We start from the raw sequence: 24,180 nt of genomic DNA, 5'->3' as shown, positions 1-24,180 counted from the left end.
TTTGAATGTTGTTTGTACATTTATAATGCACTTTTTGTTCAAATGCTGAAAAAGCAATAAAAAGTTTAATCATAAACAACTGGCCTGTCTGCATTATTACTACTTTTTTACTTTCACTTTAAGATTTAAGATTTGAATGCAGGACTTTTACGTGAGTATTCCTACACTGTGGTAGTGCTACTTTTACTAGAGTACAAAACATGTGAGTACTTTTCTACCTCTGTTGAAAACTTAAGCCAATTAATATTCGAGATGAAATGTTGTGATTGGCTCCAGCACAGTCTGACGTCACATGCAGCTCCAGGGCGAAAAAAATAATCCTCCGTGCTGCTCAGACTGTGTCTGTCTTCGCTCCCTGAAAAACGCTGTAAAGTTTTGTCAGTGACGAATAAACTCATGAAAGAAACCGGGCGACGGATAGTTTCAAAGCTGGACTTGTGTGGCGTTTGGCTTTTTCACTGTAGTTGTGTTTTTTAGAGACTTTAAACTGGTTGGTTTGTTACGCGAAGTCGCCGGGATTTCCTCTCATCTCGAAGTTCCCAAGATGAACTTCGGTCCGGTGGTCGGAAAACTTTCTGTAAGTAAAAACGACAATAACCTCCTGAATACTAACTTGTAAGAATTTATATCACTTTCTTTGATTAACAGCCACTCATGCTATCTTTATTTAAGTGCTTAAAGTATGCGTTTAACTTTGGATAGCTTCTTATGTGAAACGCGCTCGCGGCGGGACAGTTACATTATTTAGCCACTAATACAAATAACATGATGATACAAAATGTCGCCAGGACGTCAGCAGATGTTTAAAAACATCAAATACCCACTGTCTCATAAAGCTGAAGCTTAAGCCAGACAAACTTAGAGTCTTTTGTGAAGCTGTGTTGTTAATATGGAAGCAGAAATCACTGTCAGGCCTGTGAACTTGTTGGAGAAGATGAAACAAGCCCGTTCATTGTCCCGCAAGAGCTCACATACACAGGAAGCAACACTGTGTTTGTTGTTGTTATTGATTAAAGTGTTTATTTCTGCACTGATTAACTCATCTGATGGCTCTTGTGTCTGTGCTCGATGGTGTACATGTGCTGTATCATTCACTCAGTCTCCCCAGCCTCAATATTACAGCCACCATCTGTGTTGGACATCATGTGGTCATATTGTTCAGACATTCAGCATATGATGGCTCTTGGTCTGACACAGCGGATGTAGCTGGCCCTATAGGCACTATTAATAAGTACACTGCAGCTATGGCAGGCTGTGTGAGTGCACTTTTGCACAAGCGAACTTTAAATCAAATTGTGTAAAGAAGTGTGTGTTGAGAGGCACAGGGGTTTTTTAGTAACATGTCTGAAGCTGTAATCACTTTGACCTCAGAAAAGCCAAGAATTCACCTTGCCAGTTAGTCAATTAAAGCCACAAAGTTCTCTCAACAGATTTTCCAGTTAAGTTTATTCCACTCTTAGAACCTCACAGAGACGTCTTTTCATTCCTCTGCTGTTGTTTTTTCCATCTGTGCAGCACCAAAGCCTGACACTACTGTGTGCTCACTGTGAGGCCTTCAACTGTAGCCAATTCATTAAAGGTTCTTTGGATTCATGCAAAATATGTGAAGTGTATGTGGGACACTAGAAGGGTCCCTTCAAACATTTTAGTGGTTTACGTTGCAGTATAAGATAGGAAATGGAAAATGAATCACCGTTCCTAATGACAGAGCAAATTAAGGCTTGGCTTCTTTTTGTGGTTAATAAGGGCAACAGTGTTAGTCATTAAACTGCAATGTTGTGGCATTTCATCACAGATGCCTTCTGTAGCTCTGCTCACTGTAAATGTAGTCACTAAAGTAAATGTAACATCTGCTGATGTGCCTGGTGCTTTAATGTTTGTTTTCTGCGTTGTCTGATCTGTGTTTTAAGTCATGCAGTGTTCCATTACTGAAATCAGATTTACTTCTCCGGGTGGCAAAGTCAATGTTTATCTCTTCTGTAAACCACGGTACATTCTGGAGGCCTCGCCAGCAGGCCTTGTTGCTAAGGGACGATGGGGAAACTTCACCCCCTCCCCTCCACCCTCCACCCCCATTCCTCCCTCTCCCTAATCCCCCTCCACCCCCCACACCCCTTCAAATTGCCCGAGTGTACGTGCCTGGCCGTCCAGTAAACTTCCTGTCTAGAGTACACAGATATGCTGATATTAGTGGCATCAATTTACTTCTGAGAATTGTCATGCCCATGCAAATGTACACTAGATTGTTATCGCTGATTGCTTACTGTATGTCTGGGTGTTGGTTCACACAGGAAATATCCCTCCATGTCTCTGTGGACAACACAGACAAGGGCAGGACTGACATCTGGGACAAGTGGAGGCCAAACTGTGTCACTGGGGACTAAGCAGTGGTCAACAAATTGGCCACTCTAGAGTCATACTCTTACTGTTGCTTATTGCTGCTTTGCTTGGTGACCATGTGAACAGTTATACCCATGCCTGTGGCTTAGAGAGGTTATATGGACACTGAATGATGCAACGTGGTGCAACCAACTCACTGTCAGATACCAGGTGGTTTTGCGCCTTTTTATGTTTGCCTGCCACAGTTTCCAGTCAGGTATTAAATCTCGAGAGTGGACATTAGCGACTTTGTCAGTGGTTCGATGTTTTCTGAAGGAGCCTGTTGCTGTTGTTGTTGTTGGCGGCATCGTTAATGTGAATCACTCTCCAGGTGTCAAAGACCTGCTGAGTCATTTAGGGAGTGCCACCTGTTCAGGTGCATCCCACTCATGTAATGCATACCAACAGAGGCAAGTCAGAGCTCACACATGAATGGTCCCGCTCTGAGATAAGTGGGGAGAATTTACTGTGTGTCAAACATCACTAGATAAACAGATTAACGTCACCTAGCTCCAATCTGATGTGTTTTTTAGACCCAAATAGCAACAGATTCCATCACAGACAGTGTAAGAAGTACTCTGAGGTGCAGTACTCTCCTACATAACTCTCCCATGTGTACAGAAGTCATCTGATGGGTCAAATCACATGAGTTAGAGGTTTACTCTCCACTTTGAGGACAGTATAATAGGAATGGACACTGTTTGCCAAAGGGTGTAAAGGTTTTTATATTCTTGGCACTTTTTTTTCCTTTTTCCACTTCTCTATTTTTATTTTACCTTTTTTACAATGTTTAAAGATGGAAGTGTAATGCTCATTGGAGAGCATACTTTTCCATGTTAGAAGGTAGTGGCTTTTTTGTCATCTGTGTGCAAGTATAAAGAGGTGTATTTTATGACAGTGTAATACATATTTGAAAACATTCTATTCATTTGTCATTTAAATAAGAGGAAAATCATAAAGTAGTAGGAAATCACTATTACAAAACTCTTATGTTTTCCTCCCCAAATGCCACTAAAGCAAATGTTGGCATTTCAGTAAAGCTGACCCAATAAGTTGCTCTTTAGCTATATTGTTAATCAGGTAGTCATTTCTGTATTTTTTTAAGCTTAAATGCCAAATATTCTCTTGTCACTGCTGCTCCAGTGTGATAGTTTGTGGTTTTCCCTAAATCTTAAATTATCATAAACTTAATATCTTTGGATTTTGGACAGTTGGTTGGAGAAAAGAACGTCTTGCAGACATCCTCTTGGGTTTTGAGAAATTGTGATTAATATTTTCATCTTTTGGACCTTTAATAGACTCAAATGGCAGATTAACCTCCAATGGGAATAATAGTTAGTTGCAGCACTATTAATACTTATTCAAAGATTCTGTGATTCTGTCCGTACTGCATTTGATCCAGAGAAAAGCATTAACTAAATGGAAATCACCTTTAAAGTGCCGTCACGTTTTGTAACAGCAAATGTTGGCAGTGATGAATTAGTCAGCTGACAACAACAAAAAAGTCAGCTATTTTAGTATTTGATTCATGGATTAAATAACTTTTAAAGAAAAATGGAGTTCTAACTTCTAAATTGTGAAGATTTGCCACTTCTCTTTGTTTTATGTGATCATAAACGGAACATCTTTGGACTTATGGCAGTTGGTTGAACAAAACAAGCAATTTGATGCATGTTTTTAGTGCTTTTAGACAAGTTGTAGACCTAACAATTAGCAGTGGCAAAGAAAACATATCCTTTTCTACATTAAAATTTACATTTTTGGGTGGGTGGATAGCATACAGTGATGTAATGATGTATTTGTGAATATCTGCACAGATCCATGAGGCAAAAGTGATAACATTAAACATTTTTAGTTAGACATTTCTCTATCTAATGTTACAGGCAGAAAAGCGATCAGGCATAGGAGTATTGTTTGAAGAAAAAAAGAAAAGAAAAAAGATACTGAAAAAAAGCTATTAAAAAAAATCAATGTACTATAAAAGAGAACCTTAAAAAAAAGAATAGCAATATATACATTTGAGACATAGCAGTCTGTGGAGTTTTGGTATTTTTGCTTAAAAAAAAACGAGTATTAATCGATTATTGAAATAATTGGTGATTAATGTTCTGAAGATTGACAAGTCGATTAGTTGTTTTAGCTCTACACTAAAGGTACAGTAGACATTTAGCGGCATTTCAGATATTTGATGTAATAAAAACCCAGAGTGGCTTAAGGTTTGCCTCAGTGCTTTATCCTCTGACTTCCTGCTCTCCTGGATGAATGAACAGATTACAACAAAAGTTTAGAGTCTTTAAGCAAACTCAACCTTTGTCCAGAGAATGGACTTCTGTTTACAAAGACATAAATCCAACATAAATTCCAGCTATTGATGGTCACTTAAGGCCTTGTTGACGTGCTACACCGGCCACATATTCTACATTTTTGCTGTGATGTGTTTATAAAGAAGACTATAAACTGCCAAGCACTTCATGGACTTTTTTCCTTTTAACACAAAGACAAGCTTTAATGGAGCTAATGAGATTGTCTCTAGAGCAAGGTGATGGATTCCTGCACATTCTTTAATCTATTAGTCATCCTTTCTTGCTCTTTTCATTCTCACCCTCCTGGGGTTGTCTTATGAGTCGGCTGCTCAGCTTCTCTGTGAAGGGCCTAATCAGAATTTGAAATGGCTAAGTTAATAGCCCCACTGCTCACAGATCACTAAATTCAATTTGTGGATGGACGTTCAAATTCAATGTCCCTGAATAACATGCTGTATGACTCAGAATGATGTTCTGTTCATGTGTGAGCTCAGCAGCCAACCCTTAGAAACCACACTGGAGACCAACTCAACCTCACAACACAAACAAAATGGAACATGTGTCACACTGCACCTGCTTACAACTTTTGAAACCTTCGAACTTTCTGCAGCCCTCTCTCTTTCAGTCATCAAAACAATAGGCCCATTTTATGTGGTCAACAGCAACGTCAGAGTGTCAGTCATTTCACCACCTTGTGGTTTTACATTAACTGCCAGGAAATTCATTATAACTGTCGTCATCACAGATTGTTTTTGTCTTTCTGTTTTTTTTTTTCTTCTCTGATACAAAGGTGAATGTCACCTAACCTGCTCGTGACACACTGTCACTGTTGTCTAATCAGTGAAGCATACCTCCTGAGGAAACTCAAGAATTTGTGTCGTGGAGCTGCAGCTTCCCTGAGTTATAAATATCCAGCCTAGCGGATATGTTGTGGGTCCAATCGGGTGCTGGGCCTGCTCTGAGGCAGGCTGCTGAGGAGGGAACAGTTTGGAGCTGAACCCTGCATGAAGCCTCTGTATTGTCTCGAGCTTCCTGTGCTCCCTGAGAGGAGGGGGCTGCCGCTTTTCACACGCTCCCACACATACACTGTATGAGTGCTTGATATTGTGTGTGTGTGTGTGTGCAATTTTTGTGACTTAACAATGTGGTTTTCACACTATGAACACTTTCTTCCCTAACTGCTACAAATTGACATGGGAGTCATTCTCTTCTTTTTTCTATCATTTGGCTTTAAAATGATGAATGTCTCCGAGCTTGGCTGAACTTTGGATTTATTTACAGGGCCGTAGCATGTGTCAGACTCCTTTCTCTTGACATAAGCTGAGTTGTACATGTCTTCATCATCTCAGACAGGATGCCAGTGTAATTCATCACTCTCGGAAAAGTCATTCATGGTCACCCTCCCCTGTCTCCAGGGAGTGCCAGGCTTTATCTGTGAAGCAGAGAGCTTTCACTGTCCTGTCAAGGTCAGCCTCGAGGGATTAAAATTGTACATTACACAAACAGTTACTGAGAACACTGTAGAGTATAGTACAGTGTTGTTTAAATTAGATTTAGGTTTAAAAAAAACAATGCCAAACTAATATCAGACATAAGTTTTACTGATACACTAATGATATTACGGAAGACATCCGTTACAGGACAGTGTTCCTGTTCTGTCTGGTATTTTGCTGTTAATCTCATGTTCAGATTCTACTTCATCTGTTGCATTCCTTTTGGGTCAAAGAGCCATCTGAATACAACATGACAGTATAAATAAAGACTTATTCATTCAATTAGACAAGACAACTGAGCAGTTATGGGTAGGTAATGGTGAATACCATAAAATAACAGCCTTTGTTGATTTCTGGCTTTGAATCAGTCAAGCACAAAGCCAATATTTAACTGCACAGAGCACAAATGATTAGTCATTCAACAGAAAAACAATCAACTATTTGCATGATCAATGAATTGTTATAGTCATTTTTTTTAGCCAAAAAAACATTCTCTAGTTTGTCCTTCTTCAATGAGGGGGTTTAGTTTGATAGAAATTGGATCTATTGTGCAACACATCAGCTTTCTCTTGTGTAATTGACAAAGAGACAGAATGATCACTGAGGATATGATTGGTACAATGTTTAAACTCTGACACCAGTTGTGTCTTAACACTGCAGCTGTAAGGCAGATCGCGTCACTTCTGCTGTTATGAGATGTGGTGGATGTTTCTCCTTCCTGTGGATGTGGGAGGCCATGGTGTTTTATAAAGGTTGAGCTGTGGTAAAGTCAGGGGAAGACACATGCCATTGACATTTGAACTGAAGTAAGTGCTTCATATTTAAGTCACTTATGACGCGTTACAATGAACAGATGTGGCAGAAAACATGTTTGTTCCATTCCCCAGGTGGTGATGTGCTGGAGTATTTAAATGTCATCTGTTGTAATAAATAAATATAGTAGTAATGGTTGATAATTAGCATTAGTTTGACCATTCAGCTCCTGACCATCAATAATCCGATGAACTGATGAAGTTGTTGTCAAATAAACGAATCGTCATGCAGTTGAGGTTACACTCCAAAACTGAATTGAATAAACTACAAAGTGACATCTTTTTAATGGTTTCCTACGGAGTAAGCTGAAAAAAGTCATCTGAATGCATTAAAATGCTGTTTGTATTATGAGTGACATAAAGTGATATTTGTAACATAACATTATCAGCACTTAAAAGATGCATAGTGATATTTAAAGTATTACCTTTTTAAGAGGTCTTTTCCTCTATCTCATAATGTCGAAGTATGGATGTACTATACCGTAACTGCCATAAATGTCCCACATTTGATTAAAAAAAGAATTGGCTAATAAGAAAAGAATGATATGGAGAATCAGGTCTTTCTCGGCATACAGAAGTATAATGAGGTACATCATGTGTTATCACTTGGCTATGATTGAAATCATCTGTCCAATATGAAATAAGCCCCCTGCCCCCCTTGCTTTATATGTATGTGTGTTGTGTTGAGTGTGTGCAAGAGTTCACTGCATTTTCTGTTTCTCTCCATTTTTTTTATAATGGAGCTCACTGTAATTCCCTCAGGGATATGGAGTGATCATAGCCCTCTAAATGGCCCATTGATAACCCAGGTCAGCTGAAAGGATGTCCTGTCATTTAGTCACAAATGCATTCTCAGTGTACATGGCATGGGTAGCGTTTGTGCCAAGGCAATTTGGAAGAACCCAGAGTGTTTAGAGGATGTGGAGGAGAGCTACTGTTGTCAGATAAACAGACTGTCCCTCATTATTTTATTGTAACTTTTATTAGTTTAATTACGTCCACACAAGCACAGTACTAACCCGTCATACATACAGACTGAAAGCATGACAATAGGACGCTGTTGTACCAAATAATCTGCAGCCAAGCCCACTCATTGTACAGAGGATAGAGAGGACTGTGAAGTGGACTGAACCACTTCAGCCGGGGGTTGGAGAGTTTCCAGGGATTGTGGGTTTGGAGGGCTTTCGACACTGAGGTTATGGTCACTCTAGTCTTCCTCCTCGCTTGGTTCTAGAGGTAAAACTAAGCCACATAGTGGTTGCCCGTAGTGTTTATGTATACAGTGCATTTATGCCAATGTAGTTTAGCAGCCTTAGGACATTAGTTTGGACACATGTTGATGGCGTTTTTCTTGTCTGCAAGCAGGCTGAGTTTGAGAAATACCACACAGCGGGATTCGCTCAGACTTACGCAACTGGGTTTATTACAAAATAAAATAGCCGGACGGAGATTGTTTTTGATTCTCACATTAGCACACAGAGAAGTGATTATGACTCTAGCCATCCTATAAAGCTGTCCCTCTTAAAACCATTCTCAGTAGCAAATTCTGTTGTTTGTCCTCAGTCTCTTTAGAGCTGAAACAATCCGTAACGGGTTCGTTGCTTGACAGAATTAGTAATCGTCAATTATTTTTATTATCTATTTAAGTCAAAAAGTCAAACATTATCAGCTTGAGCTTCTTTAATTTGAGGATTTACAGCTTTTCTCCTTATTATATCATAATCCCTTTTTACACAGGCCCTTCTTTACGTCAGCTTAGCTTTTTTTATACAGAGCCAAATAATGCAGGCATCATTCTGCCCCAGTGTGTGATTTCAGATAGCATGCCGGCATTCCGGAAGCTAAAGAGGCGTGATGTGTTACACGACAGCATCAGCCTCCAGTGTGACATACGTGTCAGGGCAGCGCTTTCTAAACAATAACAATGGTATTACATGGCAGTAACAGTCATGTCTGTATCAGTAGCAACCATTCTCTGTATGAATGGCTGCCGTTTGTTCTTCATCTATTTAGAGCTGCAACAATTAGTCAAGTAATTGATTAGTTGCTCCACAGAAAATTAATCAATTACTTTGATACTTGATAAAAGTAAAAAATAGCTAAATGTTGCCTGCAAAATTTGCTTCTTTTTTTCTGTTTCATATCATTGTAAACTGAATATCTTTGGACTGTTGGTTGGAGAAAAGAGCTTCTTGCAGATGTCGCCTTGGGCTCTGGAAAATTGTGATATGACACTTATCCACGAATTAATTAGCAGATTAATGAATAATAAAAATAATAGGAGATGCATCTCTACTTTTCTTGTATAAAATGAGATTGGATCTTCTGTGCAGCCAACTTGTCAACTGCTGAGCATAGCAGGTCAGCCACTGAGGACGGCTGCACCTGGGAGTGTTTTGAGTCCAAGGTCCTGGAATGAACAAAGACTGGAAATGATGTCATCTCTATGCTGTCTACTTCACTGTCAAAGAGACACCTGAGTTTGAACTTTTGACTGGCTGTCGTGAATTATTAGCTTCTTACGGCTGGATAAATATATTTTTGGACTTTAAGCACAATTTCACATTCTACTTGTGCTTTGTAGAAGTGTAGGGTTACCTTCAGACAGCTCATTCTTTCCCAGTTGTCTTTTTTCCCATCTTTTCTTTCCACTGTGTTGTCGCGCACATGTGCTTATAAGCAGATTTTTCTCTTTTGCCTTTTCACACGGCCTTCCACTTACTCTTTCCCCAAGTCTATGTCTCTCTACATCCCCCACCCTGCAGTCATACACATAGTGTATTCAAGTCTAAAGACTCACCCTGTGTCATGCAAGCTGTTAGTCCCCCCCCCCTTCTCATTTTATCTCCCTCCTCTTTCCTTCTCTCTTCTAACCCCCCCCCCCCCAGAATGTTTGGATAGATCTAAATGGTGTGATTGTGACTGCTCTGCCGGCCGTCTGCCCCTCCACGTCTGCCTCTCAGCGTCTTTGGAAAGTCTGACGTGAGCAGAGGGAGAGGAAGAAGGGAAAAGGCAGAGAGAGGGAGAGAGAGAGAGGGGAAAGTTCTTTTGAACAACAAGGCATGGCGGCCCTCCAGAGAGCCAAGGCTAGCATCAGGAGTCAGTCTCAGCTCCAGCCTGTCCCTCTTTCTCTACCTCTGTTTATCTATTCTCAGTCTTTATTCCTCTCATTCTCCCACACTGTCTTTTTAGACAACCTATTCCCTGCAGAACATCCCATCTTTAACTTGCTGTCTACAGTTTCTCACTTTGAATCGACCCTCCTCCTCCTCTTGCTCCCTCTCAACTCGGCCCTCTCCACCCTAACCTGTTTCTTTCTCTCCTGGTCGAGTGAGGTGGAGGTGGACGGGGGGGGTTGGTTGCACACAGGAGAGACAAAACCTCCAAATCTAGGCCTCTCATTTACCCAGGAGGTATCGCATTGCGTTTGAGGCGCTTCATGGCGGTGTCACATGTCGTGGCATTCAAAGAGCCAGGGTTTAAGAATGTGGGTCATTTGAAGTAGAGGCACTAAAGTGTGTTGTTTGCCAATGAATGGGGCCTTCTCACATTGACATGGTGAAAAGCGTGTGAATAAACACCAGTGCCTGGGGGCCGCACTAAAGTGTTCGGCTGTATTCTTCTCAGTACCCCACCTATACAAGCCTGTTATTATCTAGCACATGAATAGATTTCTGGAATCACATTTGATATGGGCACTGTGCTAGGGTTAGCCGAGATACCTTATCAAACCCTTTCTCCTACACCCACAGTAAAGGAAACAGAGTCTCTGCTTTTTAAACCTCTCCTCCAAGAAAACCAGATCACGGAGTAATTAAGTTTGGTTGCCTGTTGCGCTGCGTGCAGTTATTGTATACCTCTGTATCCTGCACACACAGGGTTGTTTTGCCTCTAGATCTGACCAGCTGGATGGCTCCCGTAATTGCTTTCCCACGGCAGATGTTCAGATCAGATGGTTCAAATTAAGTTGTAGATTGCTCACACAAGGTTTCCTATGAAGATAGACTCTCCTCTTTACTGTTCTCCATCTAATGAGTTTAAGTGGGTAAGTTTATATACTATGGATACACAAAAGTAATACATTTTTTTTTGTCTTCCCCCCCCGATCTTTCTCTCCCTGACCTTGATGAGTCAGGTGTTTGTGGCAGTGCTCCTCATCGGGCTGGTTTGTCACGCAGCAGAACCTCCAGCATCTCAGTGGTCCAGCGACGAAAACAAAAACCTCACCCTTCGACGACACAGGACATGTGTCGAGAACGAGCAGTACCTCCACAAGGGACTCTGCTGCCTCAATTGCCAGGCTGGTAAGGAGAATCGCATTAAGAAAAATATACAGCCAACCATACGAGGAATGTTGGCCTGCTGCGAGATTTAAGCCTGAATTTCCCCCTGATCAGCAAATTGAATTATTTCCTGATTTATCTCTGTCTTCTATTATAACGAAGCGAGAGCCAATATTTGGAATGACATTTTGTGTGAAAAAAACTTGAGTCAAATGTCAAACCCATAACCTAAACTGTCCCCCAAATGAGTTTTGCAAATTTTCTGTGCCTGGTCTGGAAAGAATGCGTGATGGCCAGGAGCAGAGGACAAACTGCTCCAACTCAGCAGATCAGAGAGAAGCATAAAGTAAGGGGGAAAAGTGCAGAATATGTAATAGAGGTTATTTTTAAGTCCCAAATAGTTAAAAGTACCATCCATATTATGTAAAGAATTTGGTAACACTGTTAACTTTTTTTAGCACAGAACATATTTAGCCAAGATGCAATTACTCCATGCGGTTGCTAGCTGATTGAATTATTTCATTTGCCCTTCTGAATTCTAAGAAATAATTGTATTTGATCAACTCTTGGTTGTGGTTTGGTTCACATTCACTTTAACTTCATCAACTAATGTCTTTTTTCTAAAACACATGCCTCTTCATCAAATTATATGCGCACAGACAAGTAGAAGCCTAAGTAAATAAAACCTTAAAGGAATGCTTCATCCACAAAATAACTATTGGCAAATCAATTAGTCATGCCGTGTTACCTTGAATTCATGAAGAAAACTTTGTTTCAAACATATGTATTGATTAATTGATTGTTTGGGGACCACATTTGACAACAGCAAAACTATATCAAAACATCTGTTTATACCCTCTCTTACAACTCATGCAGTATAATCCAAGTCCCATTCATCCAGTTGTATGCTCAGTACCTCCCGAACACATGGTCTTTTGCTCAAACCTTATGATTTAAAACTGTACTGAAAGTGAAACTTATCTGTGCTCTCTTCAAAGCCAGACTCTAATACTAATGGGTTTTTTTTGTGGAAACTATTTGGGAAGTCCTGTGCGTACGACTGGATCAACTAGACTTGTTATATACAGCAGGAGTTGTTTGAGAATTTGGAAACAGGATCCCAATCAATCAGTAACTCAATATGTTAGCTGTTTTCCATGAAGGCATAGGAGAAAAACAAAGTTTTCTTCAAAGTTCAAGGTAACACGGCATAACTAATTGATAAATGAATGGTCATGTTGTGGGTGAAATATTCCTTTAATGTTACTTTTATCCTGTTGTGTGTGTTAGTTTGACCGAGAGGACCTTGAAGCCTACAAACCGAGAGACACTTCAGCTGGAGCTCTTGCAAATCACTTGATTTCTTATAATTGAAATCTCCTTTTACAGTAACAATGGCAATGAGGCCTTTAGAAAATCTGCAGTATGCAGACAGACGAAGACAAAAGGTTAAAGTTAATTACAACAGAGCATCACTGCTTGGTTGTGGCTTGCAGAAAAATATTTGTGTCTCTTGGGTTCTACCATTTTCCCATTATTTTGATTCTGTTTTTTTGCATTCTTGCCAGTTTTTACCACATACTTAAAAGCCTCTGTGACCACTTAATGGTATGAAATGTTAGCTTCTTTTTGTCAGCATGAGCTTTTATATAACCAGGCTAATGTTTTTTTTCCCTGAATGCACATTGGATATCAGATTTACCCACACTGAACTTGAGCTAAAACAAACTGTATTACCACTGAAACAACCTCAATACTAATACTTTATTTACTTGATACTTGGTGTCTTTGCCCACTGTTACATTTTTCCCATTCTCTACTGTGTCCAGAGCTATAACTTAAGGGTGTTAAATCCTTGGGATGGAAAAAAAATACATTTTGGGATGGTTAAAGCACTGAAGGTAGACCTTGGCTAAAAAATACAACTGTGATTAAACTATAACATTAATATCTTATGAAGTTGTCAATGTAGAATTGCAAGAGAGTGCACAATTCAAGATTGCACAAGCCCTCTGTCACACACACTGATGTGCACACACACAGCGGGAAGATGAGCGGCGACAATGACATCTGAAAGCAGTGTATCTGTTGCAGCTGTTGGGCAGTTATAATGACATGCCAAAGTGGTGGAGGGATTTTACACTTTCTGATGTCACCAGCGGCCTAACCGGCAAAACATACTGCAGGAGAGATAAAGACGGGGACAAACTCCAACCACGACTCTATCTCTCTGTCTCTGTCTCTCTCATGTGGTTTCATGGCACGCGTGAACTGAGTATAAAAATTCTGAGCATGACGGTCGACCAGTGGAGAAAGTCAAATCACTGTGTAGCTAAGTGAATCGGTTCTTGTCCTTTTTCCAGTCCCCATGAAATGGGCACATTAGCTTCCACGAAACCTGTCATCTCGTCTAACGCAGTGAATCACACACAAGTAAAGAAAACTCAAAAAGTCCCGCCCCTCTGCACTTTTATCAAATCAAACTGCCCTTCTCTTCTTTGCTGATATTCCGTTGGTTTACAGTACAGACGCACGTAACACAGTGTGATCGCTGTGGTATGTCCTGTCCCAACATCCTACATCAACAGGAAACACACCACATTAAAGTCAAGATTCACAGATAGTTTAATCGCCTGTATTTTGTGTTTATTTATCTTGAGTTGTTGTTTGATTGTTTGATTTGCAGGAACCTTTGTGCAGAAAGGATGTGAAAGAGACCAAGAACCTGGTACCTGTCTTCCCTGTGAGCATGGACAGACCTACACAGAGCACTCCAATGGGATGAACCGCTGTTTGCCCTGTACCCACTGCCGCTCAGGTAACCATACTGTTCACATCTTGATGTGAATTTCACAATATCATCATTTTTATTGAGTCAGTGGGAAGAATTAATGATTTGTGTTGCCAAGTCAGCTTTGTTTAGTTGTCAGTTGATTGTTTTCTTGGTTCAGTGATTAATGGTTTAAACTATAAAATGTCAGCACATAGCAACAAAATAGAGAATCAAGTTCCCAGAGCCTAAGTTGTTGTCATAAGTCATTTTTGTTCATACGAGTATCCATCCAAAACCCCAAATACTAATTTTACTCAAGAAAATCTGAGACAAACTACATTTTGTGCAGAAAAAGACTTATTGATCAATCCATTATTAAAATTGTTGGTTACTACAATTGTGTAAATGACAAATATGGATGACTGTAAAAGACATGTCTACTGCAATGGAGCTAGTGCCCTGTAAATATATATTTATGGACAGCTACAGTAAGTACATCACATCAGGTTGAAGCAGGAAATAGCTTTGTCATAGCTGAACACTGAAAATAACTCCCAGGTTGTTTTGAAAAGAAAAGAAGAAGAAGAAATTAAATAACACATAACTGACTTGCCCTTTAATTCCAAAGTAGAGTCTCCAGTGTGTCAAAGATATATTGTTTGGGAAAGTTAATACCTTTTTGTCTGTGCCCCCGCCTTTCAGATCCACTCATGAAAATGTGATCTTATGATGTTACACAGAGTAGCAGGGCGTGTCTTTGTTGTTTTGTTTCGTGGGCTGAATGTGAGCATGTTACCCGTCTCAAGAGATTTGCTTGTGTGTCTGTCCTACCTGGCTGAACTGGGTGTGGCCGTGTCTCATTGTCTCCCACACTGGGCGTCTTTGTGTCCAATGAAAGGCTGGAGCTGCAGAAAAGAGACTACTGTTACATAGGATGTGTTTTGTGCTCATTCATTGCTGTTTAAAGATAGAGCTTTGTGTGCTTTGCTCTAGTTTTAATTTATTTACAACCATGTAATAATTGATAAGGACACAGCAAAGGAAATGTGAATCAAATCTTAAAAAGTTGTTCTTGGACTACTTGCACTTTCAATGAACTGTGCCGCTACACTTAGGAACCTCCTGTTGGGAAACACCTGAAATTGACAAGGCTGCAGTTTGATTTGATGAATCATTTATGATGCCAGGCAAAGCTTTCTTGAAGTCAAAGCCCTTGTTTCACATGTTGTCTCTCTAAAGCAAAGCCTTATGATAAATGATGTGGAGGGTATTTTACCTGTAAACATAGGCCTAATCTTGGTTTTCATTCAGAACATGTTGTTATTCATATATGGTATTGTTCAGATTAAGTCACCTGCATAAATTGCTCAGATTAGAAAAGAAGCACACAGAAGAAGCTATTCAAATTCAGACTGGGCCAAACAGACACTTCACTCTGATTTTGCTTCCCACCCCCAACACACAGATTTATACAAAGCACCTGCCAATTTAATAAGAATAACATAATCAAGAAATTATAGTGTATTCCTCAAAACGCCAGCTGCTTGACTGGTAGCTGAGTATTTACTGCCACTGCCACTTTTGAATGTTTTTATTTTTAAATGGAGGTTTGTTCTCTGACTCAGATCTTATCTAAAGCTTTGTTGCTCTCCCCTGCATGTGTTACACTGAGCATAATTATGTAACAAAACTGGAAACCATGATTTGTCACAGCACCATTTGCTCTGTGCAATAGTACAACAGGCTCTATGCAGAATCTGTATCTAACACGACACAACAATTTTCAGTATATAAATGGGTTTCTTCAGCACAGCATGAAGGAAGCAGAAAATGCTGCCTTGTCAACGCTTTGTGAAATGGCTCCACTGGCAATTTAAACTAAAACACAACAACAACAACAACAACAACAACTCGATTTCTGGCTTTATAGAACTGATAAAATGGCAAACAAATGTGAAAACACGGAACAGATCAAGTCACAGAACAATGTCATCACCATGGTCAAAGTCCATCTGTTTAACTACAACTTAACTCTGTGTGCAACTTATTATACACTCAGGCCTTTTTTAATTTTACAAGGAACATTTTTTTAAATCAATAGGTTCATTGTGAGGAACTCAACAAAATTCAAACCATGGACACTTTAAAAGTTTTTTTTTTTTTGATGTGATATTTTCCACAGTTAATCAGCTGTTATTTTCAAATAATTGTGTTCTACAATCACCAAGAGATGATAGTGTGCTGCACGTCTGAGAGTTTAACAGCTATTCAATAAATGAGATGTCAGAGTGTCTATGCCCCGGCTTTAAAAATAAACAAAACGGCCCCAGAAGGAAATTGTTTTCTGTTGGAAAATTGTCATTAAATTTTGATTGTTGTATTACATGAAAATTATAACAATCAAACCCATTGTCCCAATAACTTGGCAGAAGTAGCAGTAAGGACCTTCTCTGGTAAACACTGTCGTGATCTTTGAGTGTTTGTGTATACAGCCAGTGCAGACACTAGCCAGCTCAAAAAACAAGAATGTTGACAAGAGGAAAAGGCAAGGAGGAGTTTTCCCATAACTTATGATATGTGCCAAAAGCAAACACTATGAGGTAGTTATGTAAATAGTCTCTTGCTTGCATTTTGCAACTTATGAAAATATAAATGTCAGCCTACTATATTTTTTATACTTTAGTAAAAGACAACAAAAACCAGTATGTCTATGCAAAGATTTGGAAATTCAAAAAACTAGATCAAGCACACTTTTAAACACCACGAGTCTGCTTGGTGACAAGTCCCCAGTCTGTGTATGTGTTTATGTCTGTACAATCCAGATTGTTGCTACGAGTCATCAAGTCACTCCTTATATAGTCTTGCATAGCATAAGTCACAGCTGTGACATATACAGGCCCATTTAGGTCATTATGATCATTACATTGATAGTCACTTCTGATTGATGACAGGACAGACCTTAAGAATTAAGACTCACTTTTAAGTCTTCCAGCTGGCTGTGACAAGTAAATTCAATTTAATATGCCATCACATGTCAGAATCAGAATCTGATTTATTGGCAAAGTAATATGATAATACTCTTTATTTATAAAGCACTTTTCAAAATGCTTTACAAGTCAACAATTAAAACTGACAAGACATAAAAACAACAACTTTAAAAAGAACTGCTAAAAATACTTTGGTAAATAAAAACTGAGGAAATAAAAGACAGTATTTGTACACATACAAAGAATTGGTTTCTGGTTTCTGTTACTCTCAATGTACATAAAACGAAATGACCTTAAACAAAGAACAAGAAAGCTAAAACCTAAACATTGAACTTCTATGTAAAGATATAAAAAAAAGTGTGTAATATACAGTGCAAAGGGTGCTGGAGTTAATGTATGGACAGATGAAGACAGAATTTCCCCCAATAAAATACACACTTTTTCTCAGCTCATCAACAGAGCGTTGCTGACGCACCTTCACAATTTCCTGATGAAGGTGTCAAAGTGTTTTTGCCCGCAGATGACTAATTGTGGACTCTGTAACCCGGGCAAAGTTGTAATTCTCACCTGTGGAAAAGTTGACTAACGCGTGTCGTCATTTAGGTGGAAAGGGTCATAAAGTTTTGCTATAAATGAATATCTGAAAAGCTACTCCACAGAATTCTTTAAAACACTTCAGAAATCTTTAAAAACTTCATAACTTGCCACACAATGAGCTCAGTTGTCTGAATAAAATCATAGGAAAATCAGTTTGGAAGAAGATTAAGATAATAAGAGTGTGCTCGCATTTTGCAACCAAACCAACCCAACACTTTTTCCTTAATTGGCGAGCATGGGCATCAGATTTCTGTGAAAGGTCATCCTGTGGAGGTGGACTGCTGAATTGTTATTAATTGTGATTGTATCTTAAAGGCAAGGGCTACTGTCTTTTATGGATCTCAATTTAATAAATGAACCATGCCAGATTCTTCATCTCTTGTTATCTTGTTAAAGTTTTATCTAAGAGAGAGACATAATTGGAAACCCAATTATCTAACTTAACTTTTTTTTTGAGGGGTGGGGGCAAAAAATTACCACATAAATGCTGACGGCTCACAAATTAGCCAAGAAGTCCATCATGTTCTCTCTCTTTTAACACAGGTTTATTATGAGTCTACTTGCTTCACAAAGTTACACCTCAACTTTATCACTTATTTTTAAGACTCCTGTCTGTTGATGTGTCATTCACTAAAACATCATTGTATTTTATCCTCTAAGATACATTTAAATCATTATATCATATTGTTCTGTACGTGTATTTAATATTATAACTTATTGTTTGATATGTTAATTTGATGAATATTTTCAGAGAAAATTGGTCTCTTGTTTAAAGTCTGGTGAAAAAGATGTTAAAGCATCTTTAACTTCTGATCTGTGATGAACTTACCAGTGAAACAGAATATATGAGCAGTATACGGTTGAGGGATTTAAATCACATTTGATTAGACAGCTAAAAAGATGGGCAGGCTTAGAGTGAAGCATGCGCCACATTGTTTAGGAAATAAAAACAAAGGTTTAGCTTGCTGACATCCAGACACACATCTCTTCCTGTCTCATTCCATATTGCTCTGTCAGCTAGCTGCTAACTGCGCACCGCAAATGGTGAAGTGTCGTTTTATATGATGGGTGTGGCTTGCTAATTGCCTTAAGTCTCGAGCTTTTGTAAAGGTCTCTGAATACAGGATGAGTCATACACATATATATTTGGCATATAACGAGATTAATGATTATTGATACAGTGACACAGGATTAAAACCGGAAAAATATATTTTTCATATCATAAAGACATTAATTTAACTTGATTTATTTCTCTTGCCTTCATTGTTATATTTCACAAGCAAACAAACATCTGCCATGTCTTTCATCTTTCCCACAACTTCACTATCCACAGATGAGATTCAAACTGCGCCCTGCACCACAACCACAGACACCAGGTGCCAGTGCAGACCAGGTACCTTCTGTGTCCCAGATCAGGCCTGTGAAGTCTGCAAACGCTGTGCCAAGTAAGTGTCATTTACTTGTTTCCTGGAGTAGTTTTCAGTTCTACTCATGAACCATATCCATATTTTCCTGAATGGATGTAATTCCCAAGGTTTGACAGAAAACCAGAATAAAAATCAGAATAAGAATAATACTTTTTTTTTTTTTTTTTTACAACATTACAGGTGTAAATCAGGGGAGGAGGAGGTGAAGAAGTGCACTCCCTTTTCTAACACAGAGTGTCGAAAACGGGAAACGTCCCCTACTGAAACCTTCCCAGCCATCCCTACACCGACGCCTACTTCTCCTGCTGACATAGGTAACTTCAGTGATGCATGCAAACCCCTTCTGCTCAACATTGGAGGCTATTTTTAAACTTAACTGTACATCTTTACTGATTTATGTTTGATTTTTCCAGTTGGTCCAGTATGCATTTTCCTGATCGTCATCGTCATCATCATCATCATTGCACTGGCTGTGTGGTGGTTTGTCATCAAGCATCGTTCATGTGAATTACCATGTGAGTTGTGTACTGTATCTTTGCAATACTGTTTCCCTTGTGAAAGATGTATTCCTAATTCTGTTTGTCTGTTTTAACAGGTTCAAAGAGCCACTGTGATTCCAGTGAAATTGTGAAGATTCCTATTGTAAGTTATTGTTTCATGTTTGATTTTTTCATGTTGTTTTTCATGTGTACCTTTTTAAAGGTTTTAGAATATTGGTTCTTCCTGTGTGTAAGCAGTCACAATGAAGATAGATAATCTGTGGTACAATTTGTCACTGTTTTTGTCAGGACGAGAGTGGGGCCACAGCAGAGGAGAGACAGAATAATCAGAATGCAGGTCTGGAGGGAGAAGAGTCCCGCCCGGAGTCACGGCCCCTGCTGCAGGAGACCCAGCCTGGGATGACCAAGGCCTCTCCTCCCCTCGAAGATGAGGACCGAGGACTAGGAGACAGTTTGCCCAACACCACAAGTTCATCTCAAACTAGCCTCTCAGCCCTGCCCACAGCAGCTTCCTCTGGCAACACCCCACACCAGAGCCCCACTGCCATCAGACTGCCCCCTGCAGACATGGTGAGGGAAAACTGGCAGGAGGAATTGAGATTTTAAAAAAGCATCAGACAGATCTCAAATTTGTGTTTTAATTCTGGTATTTAGTTTTGAATTTGAATCATCTGTGCCACTGTTCCTCATATTTGTATTTTATGTTGCAGGATGATCCTCTGCAACATCGATTGGTGCCACTACAAGGTATGATTCTGCAGTGGGAGGGAAAGAATTCCCCTCTGAGAGACCTTTTATGCCACTTCATTTGTGCTAAAATGCAGCTGTATACAGAAAGCAGCCCTTTTTTTGCAGTTCACATCATCCCACGGGATGTCAAATAAACAGGAACTCCTCAAGATCTCATATTATCCGCTTGATAGATTAATAATCTCATGAGAGTCAGGACGTATCCAAGGCTTCAGGGGGAACATACTGTCTTTTTTTTTTTTTTTTTGCTGTTTGCTGGTTTTTTCTCATGCTAAATTAAACATGGCTTAACAGATTAGTATGATCCTCTGTAAAAATGCTAATGTATGTACCCCCTGAAGGAAAATGCACTGAAATGTCATGTTTGCTCCCACATAGGAAAGATATATATATAAATATAAAGACTTTGTCCTAGCATTGATTCCCATGTGAGGTTTTTTTTTTTTTTAAACATTTAACCTAGTTGGAAGTTAGTGTTAAGAATCCATTACAGGTCCACAGCAAGCAAACACAAACTTCTTGAGCCCCTAAAATCCCAAAATATATATTTTGTGTGCACAAGTTAATTATCTTGTGGGGACATGTATGATTTTGTGCATAAAAGTTACCTTGTGAGAGCAAATATTACCATGTGGGAGCAAGCTATATCACCTCTGAGGACTTAAGGGGCTTCGTACCAACGGGTGATATGACAAGATAAACATTAGATCCGGAGTTTCTGTGTCAGCAGCTAACATCGTGCCATTTTGTATCTCATAATCTAAATTGTATCTTTTTTATCTTTTTTTAAGGGTCAGAAAAATCCCTCAAGAAGAGCTTTGATTTGTTCGACGAGTACCTGGATGTGCGGATCCACAACAAGTTTTTCAGATTGATTGGAGTCAGTGACAATAGCATTCGGATTGCAGAGAATGGCACTCCTGGTGACAAAGTGTATGAACTGCTGAAGAGCTGGATGCAGCGACAGGGACTGAAAGCTGACATTAACGACCTGTTGGACGCTTTGCTAAGTATGGACCAGCGACGCTCAGCTGAGTGCATCGCCTCTGCTGCCATGCAGAGAGGCTACTACAAGCACGCAGACACGCCCTGAAAGCTGAAGTAACCGGGGGGGGACTGCGAATGAAGTAAACACAAAGTACTTAATACAAGAAAAACTAAAAGCACACAGACACTGTCGGTGGACACCGTGTCTCACGAACAGGCTTACCTCTTTGTGGCTGAGCAGCCATGTATTCAAAAGCCAGTAGTTTTAAAAAGAAAAACACAAAAAGGGGAAGGCCGAGCCGCATTCAAACGAGCTCTGAAGATGTTGACTACTTGCCAAATGCGGGGTTGTGATTATGAAAATGAAGAAAAAGTTTTGTGGTCAAATTTAAGAACATTACCACCAAAGACAACCATGAATATGTGTTCAAGAGGAGAGCAGATGAACATGAAGGTGTCCGCTTCCACAGGCAGAAATGGCTGCGTGTTTTAGGCTCTAATGAAGCAACATGCATCCAAATACTGAAAGCTTAGATGTCTCCGGGCGTGTGTCACTCATCTGGTCCTCTACCCAGATCAAACTACACTACCTGGAGACAAGGATATACACTGGTTTGTAGGAGTGGCATTAGCTATGTCACTAATACTGTGCCTCTTTGATGCACTGACCTCTGGCACATGTAGGATTTAAAACTACAGTCATGCTCTATTTGTTGTTTTGTAGATTTAGGCTTATCTGAAACCACATGTAACAGTTTATGAAGATTTTCCTGACAAGTGGTAGGAAAATATTGTCCATTTGTTATGAGGGTCAATGTGCAGCCACACTAATCATAAGTTTTACCTCTTTAATGCCACTTGATCTAAATTTATTTAGCTATCATGATTTTGTCATGTTCATAAAACAGTGATTCAAAAAGATTTTGTTACCATCAAGTAGGCATGGGACGATATGAAAATTTCAAGTCACAGTTATCCCGGACATAATAAGTGGGAGTCACAATATTATCCTAATCATGATCAAAATATGCTTAAAACTCTTAATATGGCACTAAAACATACTGAAATCACTTCACATTAATATGATTATTACATCCCAGAGAGGACCCACACATTTTTACTTAGAGAAAAATAATTTAAAGAAACAGGCTTTTCAGCTATTTGGTATGGCATCGTATCTCTCGATATTAGATATGTTTGATTAAGATCTTTTGCGTTCTTTTGAGGTTGGTGCATATGCAGCCTGTTTCTGTAGTGTTTTTTTATTGTTGGTTTCCCAGCAGGCTCTTTGGGTGCTGCTGGGCATAATATTTACGATGATCCTAATAATGGAAAGTCACCACTATCAACTTAATGGGTGTTTTTTATTGCAATCCGCGATAAAATTGTATATCGTCCCATCCCTACAATCACATCACATTGGAGATTTACTTTCAGTCTTTGTCGTCCAGTCTTTTATATGTTCAGTGTTATTATACACACACGACATTGTAGAAGAAATTTCATAAGCTGTTTCTGTTGGAACAACTGTTAATAGTATAGTCAAATGTTTCCGTAATGTTTCCATGTAGTATGGAGAACTTCAAAGGTCATTTTATTTATTGACATATTTATTGTAATGAATAATAATTAACTTTCATTATTTATACCATTACCAAAACAAACGTCCCTGGAAAAAAGGCACACACTATATTCGTGTTGTGTTTTGCTTCAGGGCTAAATGACTGACATCAAACATTTTCAAGGTATGGTTGAAACTTGTAGTGTTGAGTTAAACTCTATTCCTGCTCGCTGCACTGTGCTTAGTGTAGCACTCTGGTCCACACTGTCACTGTGTCAATGTTACGTGTGCCATTTTTTCCACAGGAGACCACAGTCAGCAGAGTGTGGAAGCTTTCATGATGCTAAATGCAGAACGGGTCACCTCAAATCGGAGCTGAGGTGACACCAGACGTAGAAAATGAGGACTAACCTGATGAGTCGAAGCGTTATAATGAAGCGACTGAATAAATAATCTGTCTGTACCCATCAGTGGTGACATGGGATACAGATCTGGATTGTGTTGTCTTGGTTAGACTCAGACAAGATGAAGGAAACCTTTTCTGGATTTAAAAAGAAGCTCAAATATATTTCCCTCATTCTGTCACATGTACATACAAATGTCCAGAGAGCATTAAAGCCTCACAAAGTGTTTATGTATATGTATATATGCAGCTCTATTAACAAACCAAAATGAATATAGTGAGGTATGAAGTTATGAAGAACAACAGACACAGCGACAAGAGTAGTTGGCTGTTGAAGTTGTGACATTTTTAAACTAGATTTTGCCCATTTTTCTGCAGTCTCTAATGTATAAAGGAAAGAGTTACAGAGTTATATATTATTGCTGAAGAGTGATGCTACAGTGCTGGCACTGCCATCTATTGACAGACAATGAAAATACAGCCGGCATCAATTTCTAGGGATCTCATACACCCCTCTCTCACTTTACATTCTCCCTTTGACATCTTTTAAACATTTCTCGACTCTCAGACTTTATTTCTTTGAAAATTCCTGTTAGCCTTTCCTGAAGTAGCGTAGCCGTGAATAGGCTCCAGTGCATGTTTTGTTCACTCTGTGGGAGTTCTTGTGAGTGTATGTCTTTCTTTTTTAAAAATAATTTCTGTGTTTTTACTTTTACATATTTCATTGCAAGTCCTAAGCTGTTCAATTAACTTCCTCTTACTTGTGTAAAAATGCTCTGTTCAGCAATTGCCGTTAAGCCATTTCTCCCTTAGTTATTGTTTGCTTGTCATGGATTTCAGATATAAATTATGCAAATATGAGCTGTTTTTATGTCAATTTCAAATAAATGTTTTGTACAGATGACCATTTTTGACATCTGAAATT

The 24,180-nt window shown here is 39.2% G+C and overlaps 1 protein-coding gene across 1 annotated transcript; it reads left to right on the top strand.

The window, feature by feature from the left end:
* The first annotated feature begins 315 nt into the window (after positions 1 to 315).
* On the top strand, positions 316 to 24,159 carry tnfrsfa (tumor necrosis factor receptor superfamily, member a). Its single transcript, XM_033647181.2, has 10 exons — positions 316 to 577; positions 11,123 to 11,291; positions 13,957 to 14,088; positions 18,961 to 19,072; positions 19,235 to 19,368; positions 19,468 to 19,569; positions 19,650 to 19,696; positions 19,843 to 20,124; positions 20,265 to 20,301; positions 21,096 to 24,159. Exons 1-10 carry the CDS (start codon positions 545 to 547, stop codon positions 21,395 to 21,397), a joined length of 1,350 nt encoding a protein of 449 aa, XP_033503072.1. The 5' UTR covers positions 316 to 544; the 3' UTR covers positions 21,398 to 24,159.
* The last annotated feature ends 21 nt before the right edge of the window (positions 24,160 to 24,180 follow it).

The sequence above is a fragment of the Epinephelus lanceolatus genome, chromosome 19 (genome assembly GCF_041903045.1).
Source record: "Epinephelus lanceolatus isolate andai-2023 chromosome 19, ASM4190304v1, whole genome shotgun sequence".
Classification (NCBI taxonomy): domain Eukaryota; kingdom Metazoa; phylum Chordata; class Actinopteri; order Perciformes; family Serranidae; genus Epinephelus; species Epinephelus lanceolatus.
The sequence above is the reverse complement of the archived record's forward strand: the minus strand, read 5'-3'. Positions and strand labels throughout refer to the sequence as shown.